General features: G+C 39.1%; 1 protein-coding gene across 2 annotated transcripts in view; it reads left to right on the top strand.

The window, feature by feature from the left end:
• The window catches only part of macrod2 (mono-ADP ribosylhydrolase 2), a 473,143-nt gene that overhangs the window by 309,351 nt on the left and 141,057 nt on the right, over positions 1-22,735 (top strand). For both annotated transcript variants that reach the window (XM_056760614.1, XM_056760615.1), the window contains exon 6: positions 14,052-14,173. In XM_056760614.1, coding sequence (XP_056616592.1) covers positions 14,052-14,173 — 122 coding nt within the window. The remainder of the gene's footprint in view (positions 1-14,051; positions 14,174-22,735) is intronic.

The raw sequence follows: 22,735 nt of genomic DNA, 5'->3' as shown, positions 1-22,735 counted from the left end.
TTTGATAATGCCCCTGTGTTCCAGAAAGACTGGGAAAAGTTCTTACTTCGTCAACGCAGATTAGCATTTTGGCAATAGAGTGCCACAATAACTCAGCGTTTACATCAACATGTTTCACAGCGCAGCTAATTAAGCGGCTCAGGGAAGTGATCGAATCTGGGCTGTTTACGTTTCAAATATTCACTTGCTATTCCTTGTGCATGTTTTCCCTTATAGTTCACCTGCCTGTATTTGGATTCCAAAACATACATTTTGGTGTGTGTACTGGTATTCACTGGTACATCACTGTGCGCGGACCTAATATTTTTTAGGTCCCCATGAGGGAAAACAGATATTTATTGAAAAATGCAGAAAGGTTTGTGTGATTTTTATGTTTAGGTGTTGGGTTAGGGTTAGGGGATAGAATATATCATAAGCCTAATATAAAATCAATGGAAGTCAATGGAATGTCCCCATAAACCAAATAAACCTGTTTGTGTGTGTGGACTTGGTTTTTATGTTAGTGGAGACCTAAACCTGAATGCACACCAACTCATGGGGACCCGTGTCACTGTGGGGACCAAAATTGAGGTCCCCGCGGGCACAAAAGCTTATAAATTATATTTTTTTAAGTCTAAAATGCAAAAAGTTTTCTACGATCTTTAGGTTTAGGGGTGGGGGATGAAATATACAGTTTGTACAGTATACAACTCATTACACCTATGGACTGTCCCCACGGAGATAATAAAAATTGTGTGTGCGTGTGAGTGTGTGTGCATGTTTTGCAATGGATATTCAAAATCCCATTCATATAAATGCTACATTGAATATAAAGTTTAAATTTCTACTTTGAAAAGCTGCAGGTGTATTTGATTCAGAAACATGCCTCAAGCTTGTTCAGAGCGAAACAGGGTCAGAGTCACGGGTCTGTCATCAGTTACTTACCCTCTTGTCATTTAAAACCATTAAGACTTTCTTTCTTCTGCAGATCACAACAAGAAGGTATTATAAAGAATGTTAGTATGAACACAAAACCAATGCAAGTGAATTGGGGCCAGTTAACAGCATTCTTTAAAATATCTTCTGGGTGCACTATCACTTTAAGACTGATCTATTTCTGCTTCCAGACCGGCTGAATTGATAGACATCCAGTCGCACCCAGAGACAATATAGAATTGAAACGCACTGCCCCCTAAAGAATGGCTGTCTTGTAGGACTGTATTCTTGTCAAGTGGCTCTGGGACTACAGTGGTATAGCTGGAAGGCAAACTGTCTGACTGTGTGTGAAATGCAGTGGGGACCTCGCTGAAGTGTTATGATGTGAATATGCACAGACAGTCTGAAGGAGTCGTGATGCTATTAGTGGCCTTGATCTTCTTCTCTTGCTCTCTCGTACATTTTCGTCTCCCTCTGGACAGCATCGATTTTTATATTTGAAGGAGATACGGTGAAGTTGTTAGTGGTTAAATAGAGGGAACTTGACATTGCGGAGTGCAAGACACCAAATGGATGTAAGAGATGGGCAAAGTTAACCAGACAGCAGCCAGTCAGCATAACATACAACTACAGGATTTGAATTTAATTGACTAAAAATAAAAAATAAACGGAAACAAAAATGTTACTTTAAATTAAATTTCCTATGCTAAACAGGAAGGAGGATATTTTGACAAACGCTGACAACCCAAAACCATTGGCTTCTATTGTATGAACAGAAAACCAATGCAAGTCAATAGGGACCAACAGTTTTCTGTTTACCAACATTTTTCAAAATATCTTCTTTTGTGTTCTGCAGAAGAAAGAAAACTATGCAGGTTTGAAATGAAAGAAATTTTCATTAAAAGGGACAATTCGCCAGAACATACATTTGGACAACCAAATCACGTTTTCATGTTTAAAATAATGTCAGCGCTCAAAAGCTGCTGATTTTCCTTTGGGTATAAATGAAGAGCTCTTTTCCAAAACGCTATAAATCCATTTTAATAGTTTTTATGAAAATGACAGTTTTTTACCTAGACCCATACATTTTATTAATATTCAATTTATCCTGTTAAAATGGTCTGTTGGCTCAGTCTGAACATGTTAAACAATGATTGTTAAATGAAACAGCAATATTGTCGATTATAAATTCAAATATATATTTTTTTTCAAAACGCTACAAATCCATCCTTTTTTTCAAAAAATGTTTGGTTTATTTATTTTTAAAAACAAACAATAAATGCAAATGCATGAAATAAATAACAGCCAAATAAAATAAATAGTAACAAACTAAATAGTAAAATAAAATAAATATTTTAAATTTCATGTTTCAATATTTTCCACCACATACAATAAATAATTTAGAAATAACACATACAAATACCACCAACGAGCGAATTCTGATTGGTCGAGAGGACATATTGCATTTAGGCTAAAAACAGGTTCGGGATTTATAGCGTTTTGGAAAGAAACTGCATCTTGCAGTACATTTTAAACCAGAAAATATAGCGATTTGACATGAAACATTGATGGAGCCGTGAATAGGTTGTGTACACAGCAAAATGGCGTGACAAACTCATTTTTTTATTGCGTTTTGGACAAGAGCTCTTCAAATCTTTCCATTACCTTTGTTGTTTTTCTAATCCGAGTCCATGAATCATCATTTAAGGAAAACCCTAATCCTTTTTCAAAAGACCACAAATTAATACACTAACAACCGTATCCACATTAGAGTAATTGCCATTTACTCAATGAACTAAACATTCACCCATAAGAATAAAGAAAGGCTGATTTCTTAACCGAGAGCTACAATCAACAAGAGAACGGTGACGAAATCTCCGTCGCCATGACAACAAGGGTTTGATCAGTTTAGTCCCGAACCCACATTTTCATTCCGTTATCTTTGATAACAAACACGCAAGTGGCAGCCAAGTGCATAGCGGTAGAGAGACTCGGATGGGTTATGGACCCGCCCCTGTATACAGGGCAGAAGCGGGGCTTGTTTTAACAGCCTGAGCCCCACAGGGCTCTATACTCCCTCCTGTTAGCCTTATTCACTCACAGCTGTGTGAAGCCAGCCTGTCTGATAGGGAAAGGGTGGAGAATTCAGACCCCATAGCTGATTACGTTGAATTCTATTACTCCTCATCCGTGAAGTGAATTATAAGGGAACCGACCGGTCCTGCACGCCCCACTGACACCTCCTGCCAACCGGCCTGTTTCAAACTAGACTAAACAGAAAGCATGCAGTATGAATCATGCTGAAAATTACAAAGAGCTTAAATTGTGGGGCATAGTTAGCCGGGAAAGTGTTAGTGTGAATGACAGCTGTAACATAATACAGTTCCTCAGGAAAATGCAATTGAGCTTATATGCAGCAAGATAACATAGGAATGGCGTGTATCAAGATTATGTTAAAAAACTTGAAAATGAACTGGGTTTGTTGTTATAAGAATGCATGCGGTGTATGCCCAAGTGGTTAAGAGGTACAGGCGCATTACGCACAATGCCCGCCACTCGAGAAAATAGGTTTATGAATGCCAGCTATGTATTTTTCACGTTATGATGATGGACTGGCAATCAATATACACTCATGTTGTCAGCATTGAGGCAGCTGTCTATTTTAAGCGTGAAAGACGTAGATTTAGACTAGCTGTCAAATTCAGCCATGCATGGTATTACTTCATGTTTCTGACTATTTTACACACCCATCTTTCTATTCTTCAACGAATCAATACACGTGTCTGCATGTAAAACCGGTAGGCTGTTTGTGTGTGAGTATCTCTGCACGCTGTGTCGTTGTTCGTTTTTATTTACATGAATTCTGTGAATACCCATCATTCTTTGCGGGGCTGTTCATTTAAGAGTCCTCCAATAAGGGATTTATTTTCAACGATATTACAGTTCCTGAAACAGATCCACGAAATTCTGGGAATCCATCTTCGTTTCCAGCATTAACAAGTGCAATAAACGTGCCTAGTACCTTTTATGTGTATATATCGAGATTTAGGCCATCAGGGAATGTTTTGCCCACTAAGAAACATGATTATTGGCATTATTAAAAGCTCCTCTTGGTTCATTGGTTACAGCTTCACAATCAGGATTGAAGTACAAAGGAAATGCAGTCTTGTCTGTTTTTAGAGAATACATAGCGCTGATCAGTTTTTGCGCTCATGGCACACATGGCAACATTTAACCTCTTCATAGATTCAGGTCAACCATTCCATGGTTAAACATGGAAAGCCTTACATGAGCTGTCATACCCAATTCATTCAACTGAAATCTGCCATTAAATCTTGGGTATTTAGGAAACACGAAAGCTTCTCATCTTGCTTTAGAAAATCATCTGTCTGATGTCATTGATAAAATATGCGTGGACCAGGAGAGAACGGAAGTAGTATATTTAAGGACTTGAAGACAATAGAGAATGTTTCATTTCGGTACATTTATTTATTTATCACCTTATATTTGCTTGAAAAGTAAGATTTAGTCAGAACTAGAGTATGATTTAGCAACGCCCTTCTTTAAAGAGTAAATATTTTGGGATTTTAAGGGTCCTTAAAGGGTCCTTTGGCTTACGGAGTGTCCAACAACAAGTTTACGTACATACACGGTGTGAAGACACTATCATTTTCTAATAATAGGCAGTTATTATTATCTCACTTCTTGACTGTCTCTCAAATGATTTGTCCGTTGAAAGTCTATCAGTCTAATCCCTTCCTTTCTGTCAGCCTACTATGATCTGATTGGTCAAATGGTCTAGTCTGCTTTGATTGGTCTACTGCATGCAGTGTTGCAAATGGAAGGTAAGCAGCTTTACACGGAGTGACGCAGATCTGACCTGGTATGTAAATTGGAACGATAAATGACTCGTTTGCGCGATTCAGTATCGACTCATCTTTTTTCGCAAGCCAATAACTTGGTTATTCGTTTACTTTCGGCTTAGCTAAATGTCAGACTTCTTACATTCACACACAAGAACATTACACACTGGATGAAATGTTATTTTAAGGACATTGTAATAGTAGCTTTTGTATGGATTATGAGTTTGAAGTGGTTGGGTAATAGTTACAGTAATAGTAGTATTATGATCTATTGTTTAAAAGAACTCAAGAACCCTTTTTCTTTTTTTCTACTTGTGGCTCTGATTGTCTGTCCTCTGACAGTTTACATGAAAATTATTGAATGTGAAATATGTTTATGCTGGAACCAAACCCTTTTGTTACCTCAGAAGTGTCTTCGTGTAGATAGAACACAATGAAAAGTGTTTTTCCGCTGTCGAGGTTCTATTTGTGCTGCCTGAAATGGTTCAACAAAGATACAAATTCAAATTTTATCAAGTAAAGCGCGTGTTTGTGCGCCTCCGCGCTAATACGTCAACCATCCTGCCAGCACGTCTCTTTATAACCCTCTACGTCCCGTAATGGCTGACGGAAGCCTGCGGTTTATATTGAAATTCAGTTTCACACTGGATTGTGTAAGTCATTATGTGCTTTGTTGATTTTTTAAGTGCAAAGATAATTGCGTCAAATACGATGAAAGCACTTTGATTATTGTCTGCTAGTTCCTTTGAATTCTAATCGATCTAATTTGGTCTTTCCAATCCATCATCTAAGGCTCATTTCTCTCCTAAATTAACTGAGCTTTAAATGCATTACGGTGAACGAACAGGTACCCCTTTGAATGTTAGAAGTTTGGTTAATGGGGAAGCGACACTAAATGAAAATCTGTGTGAGCACATTCACGGCGTTCCTGCCTGTTGACCGAATAGAATTTTAGAGAAACCGATTTGAAAACGTGTTGAGCTTTAACAATTTTGACCTTGTTGTATTTTAGAGATTTGGAGAGCTTTTGGGTCAATGGGGTTTTTGGTGTATTGTTTTTTAATAAAGCAAGAGGTCAGTATGTGGCATTAATGTCCTTCTTTGGTCAAATGACTTGAATTTGAGGTTCTGAGTTGACCAAAGCTGAACTCTCTGCATGATTATTTGTTTTCTCTCCTTTATATGAATGGAAGTAAATGGGGGGGACAATGCGTACTGCCCCTTTGATCGACCGATATGCTAGATAAAATGCATGTCTGCTGAATCTCTATCAGCAGATTTTATGAATATAAATTGATTTAATATTGTGAAGTTTTGTTTTCATAACTGATGGTTTGTGTGTAGTCAATACGACTCTGCAAATCCTTTGTGTTTTAGGCTGCTGCAAGTTAAATCAATGTATCTGTGGTTTTTTCATCACTACATCACTGTCACCTGCCACAGATCTTCTATCTCTCCAGAGTTTTAGTTCGCTCAGAGGGCAGTTGGAGTCTGGATTGTGGATTCAGCGGAAGTGTGTGTCTGCCCTGACAGTGTTTAACATTCTGCTGGGATACCTTAATTAGTCTTGACTCTCATTTTCTCAAAGTGTGCTCCAGTTCATCGGGGGACCCGGACCCCAGAGCTGTGACGGTCCCTAACCACAAGTGTCATCAGAAGAGAGTCACTGAGGTCATCAAAACAAGCACAGGGCTTCTTTCTCTACTGCGTATTTCTAAGTGCAGAAGAAATCAAAAGTAAAGTTGTATGCTACACAATAGACCAAAAATATAAATAGTGTATTTATAATCATACAATTTAAATATATATACCTGAATTTACCTACATTTACCCTATACCTGTATATAAAATTTATAAATGTTAAATGCTCTCTCATTTGTGAGCCATTTATGATAAATATAAATACTATTATAAATAAATTTAAATGTATGTATTTTTTTTATTTATAAATAATAATTTGTATTTATAAATATATGAGTATAATGCGTAATTTATTATAATTTATAAAGATGTAATAAATAATTGTATTAATAATATTTATGTTTAAATACAAATATAGAATGTGTTTTTATTATTCTATACAAATAATTTAGCCCTAAATCTAGCCTGTTGTCACTAAAATAAGAATTGAAATACCAAACCCTAATAAAAAGTGAACATTTATCCAAGCCATTTGATAAAGGCGACAACTAAATATAAAATAAATATTGTAAATAAATTATAGTATTTTTTATATTATTTAAAAAGAAATTATTGTAATTTATAGTTTAGTATCATTTATATAAAAAATGATAACACATTTTTCTTGATAACATTTATTTAGAAATATGTAATGTGTATATATCATTATATTATACAAATAATTTAGCCTACTTTCATTAAAAGAACTATTCAAAGACCAAACCCTAATGAAAAAGTTAATATTTATTTAAGGGCCGGATTTAAGGGTAGATTATCTCTTGCAGATCTCTTAAGCTTGTTTTACGATAAAGTAAGAACTCTCATTGTCTTTTCAACATTCGATAGCACTTTATTTCTTATTTGTATCTGCCTTTCTTAACAATGTTTTGGCTCTCAAAATAATATTTGTGTGGGAAAGTTTAGCAATCACAGACTTTTTGTGGTTTCGCCATAGCAGCTCACACATTTAAATAAGGTGTCTGGTATCTTTGATGTGTGTACGTCCCTCCGGTGGTTCATCTTGTGGCGCGGAGGGGCTGTAGGAACAGAAGCCACGTTAGTCTCCCCCAAGCCGTCTGTTTGAAGGTGACGTTTGATGTACCTCCCGATCAATCACGGCGCCAGCTGCTCTACCTGTCGCACGCTGCCAACGCGGCGCGTTTCAGAGTTCAGCAGAAACGTGGGAACGAGGCCTTTCTGCGCCGTAGAGCAACACCCACGTGGCTCCCATGATCCTCCTGAAGCAAAGTTCTCACACTCGTTTTCACCTGCCTGTCTCGTTTTTTTTTTCAGTCTCTTCCTGACATTTCATCTCACTTTGCTTTGGTATTCATTTTGGTTCACTTCACACATCAAAGGTTCCAATACGCGCCTGTTAAATCGTTCTCATACGATGTTTTTAGAGCGCCCGGGTGGATCATATTATCATCAGGAGTATTAACAGAACATCTGTTTCAGGTTTTATTCGGACTGTACTGCTAACGTACTTGTTTAAAGCATATGTAATGCCTGAAGGTAAACCAAGCGCAGTGGTAACATGTTGAAATCAAATACGTTTCTGGTATTCATGGTTCCAGTTAGGAAACCGGCCCTCAGAGCATAGCACTGAGAGACCCTGCTTTTCATTTCTAATGGCTGTTGACGGTAGCCCATGGGCATCTTCTTGTGTCCGTTGAAATAAGAAGTCCCCACCGTTCGCACCTCTGTCCTCTCGCCGCCGGCCACATATAAAACAGTTTCTCTTCTCGCTTGATTAGAACGATGCATCGGGCCAAATGAATGCTTGAGAGTTCAGTCAAGTAAAGTGAGTGAAAAGGCATCCATATTCAGAACCCATGCAGTACGCCCTCCACGGCCCATTCTGTTCTTTAAGTGCCCTTGACGGGCTCATTGTGAAATGATTGTATGCATTATTCGCGTTGATTGACTTGAGGTGCGGGGCAGACACATATTCCTGAGGGTGATTATTCCCCACACCTAGTGAAATTTCCTTTTTCAACTGTCTTATCTGGTCTCCCTCCCCGAGAAAAGAACTCTCACCAGCTGTTCCGAGAGCCATTTCTGGTTTTTCTTTCCTCCTTTAGTTTAACTGACTAGCTGAAATGACAGTGAGGTTTTTTCTATCTTTCAATTATTTATTTATTATCAGCTATTTTGTGTGGTGCCGTGTATTGAAATCTATGCTAATGAAATCCTGCACGCTAAAAGAATGGCGTATAATGACAGAGCAGAGAAAAAAGGGAGATCTGTCCTCTTCGAACAAAAGACGTTATAGGCGAAGCTGTGTTCATTTGCATGATTAAGCTGAGGCGGATGTTTGAACGCTTTAGTCCAATCCGAACAACAGCGTTTATTTTACATAACAGCTCATGCCCGGAGACAGCAGTCTGAACAATAGCCACACACACCTTTGTGTTTTTCAGTATTAATATGCATGGTTCTGCGTTACAAGTTGCATTATTGGTGAGCATCGATTTGTGGCCGCCACATGAATAGAATAGTAACAGTGTAGACCACAGATGTGCGAGACGCCATTAGGAAACGTTATGCTTTCACAGAATTCAATAATCAGTCTATTGACTGTATGCTGAACTGGAAATCACCATGGAACTGCGCTTTACAATTAGACTCAGTTTTATCACCATGTTAAATGGGAATGAACTGTATTCATGTTATCCCAGCATGATTTCTAAAGAACATCTTGTATGTGCCCATGATTCCATTGAAGCGCACATGTTAAAGGAATAGTTCAATGAAAATTCTTCATCACTTTCTTGTCATTTTAAATCTTTCTTTCCTTGGAAAACACAAAATAAGATATATTGAAGAATGTCGGTAAACGGAAAACTTTGGTCCTCATTCACTTCTATTGTATGGACACAAAACCAATGCAAATCAATGGGGACCAACGGTTTTCAGTGACCAACATTCTTCAAAATTTCTTCTTTTGTTTTCTCCAGAAAAAAGAAAGCCAGACAGGTGGGTAAATGATGATCTTTTTAAGAAAAAAAATCCTTTTTAAGAAATAATTTATACACCCTCATCGTGTTTTTAGAAATCTCTCCATAAATATTTAAAATATGTCCACACGTTTTCAAAATGTTTTATTTTGAGTTCTGCTGTAGAAAGTCTTATTTTGAATAACGTGAGGGTTAATAAATAATGATCATTTTTTATTTTGGCTAAAATATTTCTTTAACAACAATCTATATATTGTGTGATAATAGTGTGGAGAATTTTCCTCAAATTCCTAAAACTTTATTTTCATGTTTAAATCTGATTTTAAACCCAGACTTTGAATGTGGATTTATTTGCACCGTCACTTATAATGTTTATAGTTGCATTATCGAGTGCACTAAACCTCTCTATTGGCATATTCATCCGAATTTACGGTCCACATGTCAATTAAGCTTCTTTATGGGAACATTTTACCTTATTTTCCGTTTTTAATTTGTTTTTCCCCACCTCATGTCAAAATGGAAATGTGAATTGGATTAGTTCATTACACAGACCTTATTAATAGCTTCATCTGAATTTTTTTAAGCCAAACATCGGATTATTGCACCGCATGTAAACATAGCCTTGGTTAATGGGCCAGAGATACTGCAATCACACCTTCATTGGGTTCATTCAGAGGTCAGCGCATGGAAACAGGACCACAGAGAGAAAAACACATCCCGCAAACAGAACCGTAAAGAAACAATCATAGGGATCCGCTCAGAATAATGGCCTTCCACTTCATCCATGCTGGGAGAGGGTTGGTCAGCCAGGCTGGCTAAATATCTTTATGAGGTGAATTATATGACCACCTCAGTGCGGCAAGTGGGAAATTACAGTAGATAAGTCAAATGGAAATGCTTAAAAAAGCTTGAAACTCATCAGCTACGGGTTATGATTGCCGGTTTATCTCCAGGGCATAGTGGACTTACTTAAAGCGCAGTCCGTGACCTGCTGGTAACCCTGAACTCATACACTTATTTGCACTTCTTCAGCGTTTCAAAGGTTATTGATCTGCATTTTTGATGATTTGGACTGCCACGCTTGAATACTATACAATGGAAATGGTTTACACAATAACCCTGCATTGGTACCTCCATGTGAAAATGACAAGCTTCTCATTTAATTGTATTGGCATGCACACTCAAAATTATGAGAAGCAGTGAGCCTCTCAGCTGGGAGAGAAAAGATTGTTAAGAGTTACTTGTCATCCCTTGTCAATCATTACTGTTGTTGTTGTTTTTAATGTCTTATCCAAACATACATACTCTCCTGGGTGCTGTTTGCTGTTCAGAATAGTAGCACAGAATAGTAGTCGACCGTCATAAAAGCATATTGTTAGTCTGCAAAACGATGAGCGATGTGCAAAACATTTGCCTTTTTAGCAGAGTGAGAATAATGATAATCTTTTGCCAACATGCCTTTATTCATGCATAAAAAAGTAATGAATGTTTTCATTGCGTTTTCATAGCCATTGTCTTAACTTGTGGTCAAGATGCAGTTTTCTTCCAGCCCTCTATACTGTTATCTTGGTGGTGCGGTCTTGTTTTACATGGAAGGCAGATGCATGCTAATGCTGAATCAATATTTGCAGCCTGTTCTTATTTTTTTGTTCATTTTGAGGCGGTGCTCCATTTTGGTTTTCAAATCCCAGACTGAGAACTTGATTGTATGTAGAATTTTTTCGAACATAAGGGATCGTTTACACGAGAAAAATTATCCGTCTTGGCCGTTCGTTTTGACGGAAACGCAAAGTTTTGAAGATGGGCTCAAAGTGCAACTTTTTGAAAACGACGCCTTTTTCGTATCCATGTAAACGGCAAGATGGATTTTTCCGTTGCCGTCATTCGCATGCGTATTACACGCTCGTTCGTGCAAGTATATCAAAATCATATGGCGGCTTCCTATACTGTGAGCTCTCGCTGCTAGACTATGTATTAACGTTTCCCCAGCAAAATGTGGATATGCTGCACCAACAAGACCAGCGGACACACACTATTTACATTCATCAGACTTTAAACACATATATACGTCGACCAACGGTATTAAAAAGCACTTTGCCTTATAACTGATCATGTGTATGTGCAAAGACACGTCCTATGTCTTTACACAACAACATCGCCATCCACTGGCCTGGCGTTCATTTTACATCGTTTTTATCTGTTATCCTGGATCCGTGTAAATGCAGACAGTTTTGATAACTGTCATGTGTACGTGAAACTTTTCAAAAACGTAAAGGAAGTTTGAGTTTCTATAATACACACACGTTGTATGTTACATGCAATACGGGCATAGCTTTTGTTTCATGCATTTATAGATGGTCTGTTCTGGTTCTCCATCGTCTAATTGAAGGGTTGTTGCTCTAGAGGTCCGGATGTTCATGTATTATGCATAGAAAACAACTGGGCGCAGGCTACATTATGGTCCCATCATGCTTGCTGGGTGCAGCCCTGCTGGTCTGGAGAGAGATGATATTTCATATGGTTACAGCCTCATTAAGAGGCCGAACACACAGACACACACACACACACATACATAGGGTGCTGTTTAAGCAACACTGCTGAGGTTTGCTGTGACTCTAGAGATGAACACTGCGGCCATTGGCCTGTCTCATTGTTAAAACATGATATAAGTGCTCTAATCCTTGAAACAGCATGTGGTAAGCAAGCCTGGCTGATGCAACATTGAGGTGAAGAAAAAGGCATCCAAATTTGTTCGTGGGAGAATATTTTATACGTTTGACATTTGAATGGCAATTTCATGTTAGGAATGTCAAGTTAATGATGCAAGGCTTATCAATCTTTAACAGGCCATAAAGTGAGATTTAAGAACACAGAGTGAAAAGCCTTGAGTGACAGATTTAATCTCCAATGTGAACAAACATCATCTGTGTCTCCTGTAACAACACACCTGTGATACAAAAGCTGTTTGTGTAACAATGTTTTGTTTTAATAGAGATCAACAGTTACATTTGCCCCTGAAAACCTAAAATGTTACTGTGGTTAGAAATGGGAAATAGTGAGAACATATCAATAATTGACAGAGCATTGATTCATAAGGGTTATGCAATGATGAGAAAAGCACTTAGCCTCCCTCCACATGCACACAGAACTCCCACTTGCCGAACCGCTAAAGATAGAAATCTTTTGCTAAATAATGCAAACAAACCCCTCATTTTCAATCTGACGATAAGACTTTAACTGAACAGATGCATGCGGGAGTGAACAATTTATATGTGACAATGAGTGAACATAAGAAACATATTGAAATATTCGCTTGGAAATTTTAAAGGTCCCGTGTATGAAATTTAGCAACATCTAGGGGTGAGGTTACGAATTGCAACCAAGGGCTCACTCCACCCCTCCCTATCGAAGCACTACAGTGGCTGATACAGAACTAAGATGTCGTCACATGTTGTTTCTTACCTGAAGGAGTTAATGTATTTACAAAAATGCTCTCTGTAGAACAGTTTGTCCTTTTAGGGCTACTGTAGAAACAACATGGTGAGTTCCATGTAAGGGAGCCCGCTGTGTATGTAGATAGAAATAGGTCATTCTGAGGTAATAAAATCATAACGCTTCATTATGTTAGCTCTTTATACACCTATGAAGACATAGTTATGTATATTATATTGCATTTCTGTGAACATATCCTTCTAAAGTAACACACTGAACTTTGTTCAACAAAAGCATCAGCGAAACAAACAAACTCTTCCTCATTTTCTCATTTAGAAGAACGCAGTGATTCCCTTTGCCCTTTTCTCAACGTACGGACAATAAATGGTAAATGAAGTCGACCGTTTTTCTGTCTCCTGCCGATTGTAAAAGCAATGACAGTTTCTGCAAAGGCAGCGTGAGCTGGCCAGCAAAGTGCGTGGTGTATTGTAATAAATTGCCCCCCGCCGCCCACCTTCAAGGGCCTGGTGGAGTCGGGCAGAAAGGTCTACATTATTTCTCTTTCAGAATCCCGCTCAACTTCCTCAACTCCCCTGTCTTCACTCCAATGATTTAATTAAAGCAGTCTGCTTCCCTCAGCCTTCCCGCCTTAGACCGACCATGCCGCTGAGTGACAACCCGACGCATTACTATGCAAAGGCGGAAAGAGGGCGGCTACGCGGATATGAATTTATGAATAGATAGCATAAAAGGATTGAGTAATTGATTTTCTATCTGCTCTGCCATTTCATTAACTGAATAAACGTCTTGGATTTTGGACAGTTTTTGGACTTGTTCGAATCAGCCCTTTTGTTCCATTGTTGGCTTTTGTCATTGTTGCTAGATTCATGTTGATAACATTTGAGAAAAAAGCTGTTTTGTACCCAGTAGGATTGTGCGGTTGCGTTCCCGGGATCCTCAGCAGGTTTTGAAACGGTTCTTTTTGTCATTCTCTCGTACGCCGTGCTTTTGAAGATCTGACAAGAAGCTTTGTTTTGTTTTTGTTTGTCATCTGGGATTTGTTTTGGTGTTAAACAGTGTCACAGCTTTAATTGAAAATTCATTTCACGTACCGCGGCACATGTTTAAATTAGAAAAGATGATAACCAAGGCTTTCATTTCTTACAGTGTATAAACTGCCCTCTTACTTTCTTTCTTTCAGATGTGATCCATACCGTCGGCCCGATCGCCAGAGGGAACCTGGGCCAGTCCCAAAGAGATGACCTCGAAGCATGCTACAAAACCTCCTTAAAGCTGATGAAAGATAATAACTTACGATCTGTGGTGAGTATACAGGCCCGCAAGATCATCTTTATTAAAGACAGACTTTCTGTGGACCATTTGAAGTTACTTCACTTTTGAAGTTGTACTGATGTAAATGGATAGGTGTGGATATGTACAGTAGATGGCCGGACGTAGGGAGATGTATGGCATTTTTGAATCCTGAAAATAAATTATTTGGTTTGCTCATGGGTTGTAGTTGATCAGTGATGTGCAGTTTAGTTTCAGGGTCAGCTGTCAAGAAAAATACATTGCTTTTTTCCCCTAACAAACTTATTTATCCACATGTTTATTTATGTCTTAGCAGACAATGAGGTGTTTCGTTTGCTAGCTAGTGTACGGCATGAGGCCGTAGAAACATCTGCAATAGATAAGTCTCATTTGCTCCATGTAGCGGGTATATTGAGATTGTTTCTCAGCTCAGTAAATTACCAGGCAGGCTCGGGCTTTAATGAAGCTGGCCAAAGACCAGCTTTGGTCCAGGAAGACGTAGAGTCTGATCACACTCTGTTCCAGCTGTTGGCCCTATCTCCACCATCTGGTGCACATGAGTTATGGATCTGCTTTAATCCGTGGTGGCCACAGCCAGAAGGGCCGTGCAAAAGACCAACCAATCAGCTCCTCCGGCCAGACCGGCGGAGGCTCCGGTGAGGATCTCGCACAATTAGCCGTGATGAAACCGTCTTTGTGGGACAAATTGCCAACTCCAGCATTTGATGAACTACTTTAATCTCACAGCGAGGATGAATCGGTCCACCTTTACCAACACTGCGATGGTAGAATCCTGCAGTTAAGAGAAATATGAATTCACTTTGGACCCCAATAAATGCTAATGCCATGCCACAAGTGACTAAGAGTTAAATGCTAATTATCGATTCGGTTTATTGTTTTTATGGTGTACACCATGGCCCACACAGAAGGTCTTGATTTAGTAGTTTGGGTTATGTGCTTGCTTCCAAAGTAAAACCCAGAAGTTCTCATTAAGTAAAACAGGAGAAGCTAGGAAAGGGACCGTACATCTTTGTTCTCCATTTCGTTCCCTTACGCAGTGCTGTACAGTGCTCACTTTCGTACATGCACTTTCTAGATATTTACTTAGCTTCCCTCTTCTATTTATTTATTCAATAATTCATATATTGACATGAAACGGGCTCTGTTTTTACTCTAAGGCAGGTCCAGTTCGATGGGACGTGTTTGGACAGCTGCTACAGATCATTGTAGACCCTCTGTGAAAACGCAGCGGCCCCCGTGATTGACTCGACTCTGTCCGATGAGTTTTGTATTCACGCTTGGCCGCTTCAGTATATGCTCACATTCGGCATAAATTGCATACAGTGGATTTATTAAATTCCTCCATTTTTATAGCCTATGCCCATGCCTGTGAACCTGATTTATAACAGAGGTTCCAGACCACTTGCATTGCAGATTATTGCTAAACTCATTAGGAAACTCCTTTCCGTCACCTGGAAAGCAAGAAAAACACCAGATCCCCCAGTGGTCTTCTAGAGCATTACAAGTGGATTGAGGGTGTAATAAAATAACTGGTATAAAATACAAGCATGAAAAGATAGGAATTGGATGAGGTCTCTAGCTAATCCTTGTTCTTGAGAACCCAAAGACGGGCCCTCAGGCAGAAAGGGCTCTGAACATGTGCTGTGGCCCACATGTGCAGTGCAGACAAATTCCCCGTGATTATCTCAAGCGATAGGGACCTGTGAACATATTTTCAGACAGGAGGAATCCTGAAACTAATGCTGTGCTGAAATGCAAGTATGAGAACCTTCACTTCTGTTTTTCTTCACCCCTTTTTATTTTTGAATGCATTGCTGAAATTTTACCATTATGGAAAGAATTAGGGAGACGGGGGCTAGGTGTCAGCTTTTTACTTCAGTGAACATGTCTTTGAGTAGGTTTGCTTTTGAAAGTCAATTTCTTTTAAAAGTAACGCTGTAATTTAAGATCTAGGTTACGGCACAGCCGCAATGGACCATTGCCAGTGTTATTGCCCCGGACGAAATAAGCAGTTCAATGAACACATTGACCACATGCATCAATATAGTGGGGTATGCTGTCACACTATATGGGGCAAGTTAGTACAATGGAATGTACAGCTGGGCTTTGCAGCAAAGTGTTTCGTTTAAAATGAGTGGAAAGCTCTGCGCAAATGTAAGATAAATATATCAAATGTAATAAATCATATGAATTATTTAAAAGAATGGAGCGACATGTCCCAGCCTGATATTTAGCAGTTTGTTCTGAGAATGCCATTAAAATCCTTCATTATTACTGGTACTATAGTTGCTATTATAGATTTAATTTATCATTTATAAATAACCAGATTCAAATGTTAGAATTACAAACCAGCATACAAGATCACTCGAAGTATTAACTGTGTGACAACTTGCCCCATTCACCCCTATCCACTGTATGAATGTATGTGCATCTGTGTTTTTTTGTAAATTATAGTAAAACCCCAGGGCATTTTAAGTCTGTTGAATCAACCAGAAGGAATTCCCAGAAGGCAACATTATTTTCACCACTGGAACACAGTTGCACACAGTTTCCATACCTTTGTTTTTGGACACCATACAGTATGTTGAACTCCCAGCAGCTACTACTATTGAAACAGCTTGGTTTTCCTTTTTCTGTGACATTGCGGCATTCATTTCGCCGTGACTATCTGTAGACGTGTACTAGCTACAGGAAAGGTGAAAAGGTTAGCATTGATGCGCTTGTCGCTTGCCAACAAACGCTCCCGCAGATTGAGATGAGTGATGTTGTACTAGAAGCGATAGCTTAGTCCACATTAGTTTAGCATGACACCTGTGTTTGCTCCACGAATCTGAATGAAGGATGAGCTTCATCTTCAAATATGATGAGCTCTCTGAGCCAAGACACAAGGTGCTTAACCTCCAGAATGTGGTTTAACACTTTTTGGACCAGGAGCAAGATATGAAAGATTCTCTCTGTTCGTCTCTGTCGGGTCTTGGCGTTTCAGTTCTGTTCCATATATACAGTTCAGGAAAGATCTGGTGTACACTTAGTGATGAGGGATTTAGAGCAAGTGTCTGTGATTTTTCATTTTGCATTGAATTTCTGAGGTGTAGTGATGTCATTACCAGTGCTCGAATTGAAGGGGGGCTGGGGGGATCCGGGACCCCCCTAAGTCATTAGGGACTCCCCATAAGAGGTAAAAACTAGACTTAGGGGGTCCCTCGGATATTGATATTTTTATTTGAGTAAAAATTATAATGACTATCGGGATTAAATTCATGCTATGGATATTGTAAAGTTTGGGAATTAATTATTTACAATGGCTAGTTGTCTCATGTCTCTTTATATTTGAAACACCCTGCCCCAAAAAAGCCTGTTTTTTATGTAGGCCTGTTTTTAAAAAGTAGTATATAGTTATGCATGTTTTTCTGAAATATAGTGTGTATTTTGTATCAATTATATGTCGCGAGACTGACCCCTACCAAAAAAAGTCTTGTGGGGGGACCCCCCATAAGACTTTGTTCAGTTTGAGCACTGGTCATCACTGTATTAATAGTTTGGTCAATTTCCATCACGATGTCCTGTGCATTTTATGGCAGATAAAGATTGTTTTAAAACCCCAACCCTAGTAAAATCACTGTATTTCATAAATTGTGTGGCTTACTTATTTAGTTGTTCTGTGTTATGAAACAGTACACACTGATAATGACCACATGCACGGTGATGCTTAGTTAATTGGTCTGTTATGAAACAATAGACATCTGTGAGATGTCCTCAATAAAGTGGCGGGATAAACTCTGTGTTTGAGATAAAAATCCAGCGCATCCGGTCACACCTCTCCCATGTGACCCCTGTACGCACTTCCACTTCTGTACTCAGTTCATCACTGCGAGCGAGCGACCGATCTGTCACGTTCCCCGGGAGGCCCATTGGAGCGGCGTGTGACCGCGTCCTGGTCTGAGGACATCAGCAGAGCTAACCACACTCCAGAAAGCCAGTCTAGGGAATATTGGGGACTGCGGCTCCGGTGAAGTGCATTTACCATGCACCCATGAAGCCACAAAATGCTCCGAGGCACTGAAAACCCATGATTTACTGTAGCCCGTGTCTCAATTGGCCGGCTAGATAAAACATTTTCCCCATAAGGGCCTCTGCTGATTTGCACTGTTAGCAGTAGTTTCTCAGATGGGCGGTCCTGTGGTAAAATGAAAGGGATTGATGGGTACAGATCGCAAAATGAGTTGAGATAATAAAACTGTCTGCCCTGCCGGTATGGGAGGGGCACTGCTGTAGCGCTCTGTCAATATTTGCAGGAGCCAAGAGACATTAAATGCAAAACACTTACTGCGGGGGATTTTAGGACAGCAGGAAGTTGGGGCATGAGCAAGGGTTACGAGAGAATGTTATGTATGAAGTCTAGAAAGGGAAAGTAGAGTAACCGTCTAGGAGTTTAAAGGGTCATCCCAATTTTAAAGGGATTTTAATCCTCACTTTCCTTGTCCTGTTGAACACAAAATAATATATTTTGTAGAATGTTGTTACCTAACAAATAGGAACCCAGTTAACTTTGTATGGACACAAAACCAATGAGATATTTATCAAAGTATATTTTTTGAGTTCCACAGAAAAAAGACTCATACAAGTTTTAAATGACATGATAGTGAATAAATGAGAACCTTAAACTCTTAAGTAAGAGTAAGTGCTTCAAAAGGTTCTTCTATGCCATAAAATAACCTTTTGGTTCCATAAAGAACCTTTAATGTCTAAAGAACCTTTCTGTTTCACAAAACAGATACTTTTGATTATCAAAAGTAAGAAAGACTTGGTTCTTTAAAGAACCTTTGACTGAGTGGTTCTTTGTGGAACCAAAAATGCATCAGTGTGAAGAACCATTTAAGCACCTTTTTTTAAGAGTGTATGTTTGGGTGGACTATACCTAATCTCTGGTAAAGGAACTTTCCTTTAGATGGTTTTGAGAATTTAATGTCGTTTTTTTATTCCCGTTGAATGTTATAGAGGCAGTCATGCATGTATTGTAACAGTAGTCAAACCCTCAGAGAGCTTTCGTTTAAAGTCTGATGGGACGTGTCTCATCTCCATAGGAGCTTAATGAATGCCCAGAGAAACTTTAGGTGGATAGGTCTCTTGTCTTCATTAGACATGCCAGGCTGCTCTCCATTCCTCTTGCAAAAACAGCCAGTCACTTAATACAGGCACAACGCCATCTGGTAGCCATTCCCCTTTCCAAGGCATGTCATTTTCCCCCAAACTCATAACATAACCTGACCTTTTACAAAGGGAAATAACCATGTTTGCTCAAAACATCATCATAATCATCTCATTTTGCATTGATTTTGTTCTTTGCTCATTATATGACATTCATGTGAGTTATTAAATTACATACCTGCTTTTGAACCTATAAAGTACAAAATCACCCTACCCAAAGAGTCTATTACGGACTTTCCTGGGAAGCAATTGATGTAAGTGCACTTTTTTCCCATTTTACGTTAGGTCTACATCGAAAATGATCTACTTTTTATAAGTCTCATGGGAAACAGACTTCCATTTTTGTAAGACCACTAGGAACAGTGCTGTGCGCTGTGCCGTGACAGGAATAATAGTCCACGCAGTATTTATGGGTTCTCTCTTTTCAGATAAAACTGTTTGTAGCCAAAACGTACTCATTGTCTCAACAAACAATATTAACCTTTAAGAATATTGACCTACAGATGGCTTGCAGTTAGTTAGTTGGAGTTCTCACGTACTAACCTGGGATAAAAGAAAGTTTTGAGAAAATGACACACTTCAGCTTTACACGCTGAATGTTATTCCTGCTTTTGTACAGACCCAGAAAGATGGCTGGGGATGGCTACCTCCAAGCATATCCTGTTAACCCCTCATCTATTCTGGGTCAAGAGAGGTACTGTGCATCTTGTCGCAGGGAAATGTCAGTCTTGGCTCGATTTCATCTTTTAAATGGCTGTGGTGGAACCGAGCCTGATGCCGCAGCGCTAAACGGTGGGCTCCACACCACATTATGCGGCTGACGCTAAAGCAATCACAGGTGATGACTGGTCACTACTTCATTTGGCGTGTAAGGCTGGATGCTAATGCAGCGTGACTGAAGGCTATTTCATTCCTGATCGAGTGAATGAAAGGCCAACAGAGATAAGAGACCCAGTGCTTTTACGTAATTGCCTGACAATGGAGAATCAATTGTAATTTTATTTGCTTCATTGTGTGGGAGCAGTTTGTGATGTCACATAATGTACCTGGTGTTTAATTGATGCATTTTGATAGACATAATTAATAATCACAGTACATTAGGTATTGACCTTCAGATTAAAAAAGGACACGACGGCACACGATGACCACTTCCCAATAGATCACAACTGTGTGTTGGCATAATTCCTGGTTTTAAAAATTATTTTGCCTGTAACTTGCCTGTAAATCTATAACAAGGACTTTAGCTTTTAGTATCTTTGAGTGACTGCATCTTGTCAACTTATATTTTAGACTTTTTTACGGTAAACATGTCTAGATCTGTTTCATCAGACACTAGTTAACTTCTGATCTGTGTTTGGTTAATATAATATACAGTCATATAACAATTACATTAATATTTGTATTTATTGTAATAAATGAAATTTAAACTGCTCACAGATATTGATTCTTTGCGGCGGTCTACTGGAAGTTAGGTTTGGGGCACATAACATCTCTTTATGTTGTTGCTGTTGAAGTATACATAGTTGATACTTTCACTTATAATCAGCTATATTTTGTACTGTAGTTTAATTTGAGGTTAGTAACAATGCTTTAAGGTATTTATTTGTTTATTCCTTATTAGAGACAATACGTACATGCATAGCCTTTGTCTTCTGTCTTAAATAATTATTACATTTCAGCATTTGTTTGGTTACAACATAATTCCCATATTTATGTTCGTGATATTCTATAGTGAATGAGCTAACTACTATTTTAAAAATATGGGGAAAAAGTAATGTGTAAGTGACTCTTTAAAAGTGAAAAGAACAGGTCCAGTCCTGAATTATACTTTAACATATTCTAGCATCTGGGGACAAACTAAAAGAAAAAAATTCTAACGATTCATCCCCCAGAAAGATTGATGAATGTATATTTACAGATATATACTTCTCGGCCCTGTTCCCCCACCCCTTCCCTTATAAATTATTGTCAAGGTGTAAGTGGCACCAGCTTCATTTCTCGAAAAGTTGTGTAAAGCTTTTATTGTGGGTGTGTACGAGCATCTCGTAACGCCGCTAAGCAAACTGCAATAAAAGCTTGACAGTATTGAAGGCTTTATGAGTTGATCCGTAAAGCTCTCTGTTTTATTCTGTGTCCCCCCTTTCCGCTGATCGACTTTTAATGCTTTTTTTACTGGAACGCTGCGGTTCTCTCTTTGCTTACGCTTGCGCGGGTATATTGAAATGCGCAAATAACTCTAATGAAGAAAACTCTGAAGTTTTTTTATTTCATTTCATCATTTTGCTCGCCGTTCACGATGTTGTGGTAAACTCAATCAGGACAACAAGAGGGATAGCCCGCAGGTTTGTTTCCCATAAGCTGTATGCGCAGAAATGAGAGCTTTGGTAATGAGCTGGAGATTTGAATGATGAGGTAAAATTGCTCTGGTGCGGGACGTTTTATCTCAAAATGCTCTGTGTTTATGGTTTTAATATCTCTGGTTTCCCAAGCAGCAGCTGTTACGGCGGCATACAATCTGTACCGGAGTTAAAAAGGGTATCGCCCAACCTTTGTGGCCAAGTTTGTTCCCCTCTGCCCTACATAAAACACCTGCATGTGTCTAAAAGGTTAATTAGACTCGAGCTTTAAAAAGGTCACAGTGTCACTTAATGTTGTCTTTGCTATTCATCTGATTCAGAAACATGAGCAACGCTGAGCCAATTAGCTGCAATTAGCGTCATGATGTTTGCTTGCCGTGCGCATGTTAACAGAGAGCACATCTGTAATTTCCATAGCTGCCCTTGCTCTCGAAGTGACAAATTCGTGAGATTGCAAACTGGGGCAAGCAGGAATTGGTGCATCCCTCGACATTTCACCCCCGAGCATCCAGGAGCCGTATTCGGGTTTGGCGTTGGGCTGAAATATGGAGGCATGTAAAATGTGACATTTTACTCCAGCAGTCTAATCAAGGCTGATGAAGAGGCGTAGTGGGGGAAATAAAGTATGGAACAGGCACGTGGGGTGTGGCTAACTGATTATGAGCCTCAGGGAGCGTCCAGGACTGCAAACTAATATCTTTATTCTGCCTTTTCTTACTTTTTGGAGAAAACAGACCGATGCTCATGCACATAAAAGTTTGAGATTACTGAAGTCAATGGACTAACCTAAATACACTTGACTGTGCTTTGAGATGTAGTGTGAACTTTCCTGGCTTGAAGACTTGTCGAGTGACATCTCTAAAGGGGAACTTTTCAATCGTCTGCTGAATTTCAATGGTTTGTATGTTTTGTGAGAATTGACAGTCGAGTGGTTGTCAGTGGAAATTGTTGAAGAAACAGATGTTGTTCACTGTGGCGCTGTGGGGAT

This window comes from Triplophysa dalaica, chromosome 11 (assembly GCF_015846415.1).
Source record: "Triplophysa dalaica isolate WHDGS20190420 chromosome 11, ASM1584641v1, whole genome shotgun sequence".
Lineage (NCBI taxonomy): Eukaryota > Metazoa > Chordata > Actinopteri > Cypriniformes > Nemacheilidae > Triplophysa > Triplophysa dalaica.
Note: the sequence above shows the minus strand (reverse complement) of the source record. Positions and strands in the feature narration are given on the sequence as shown.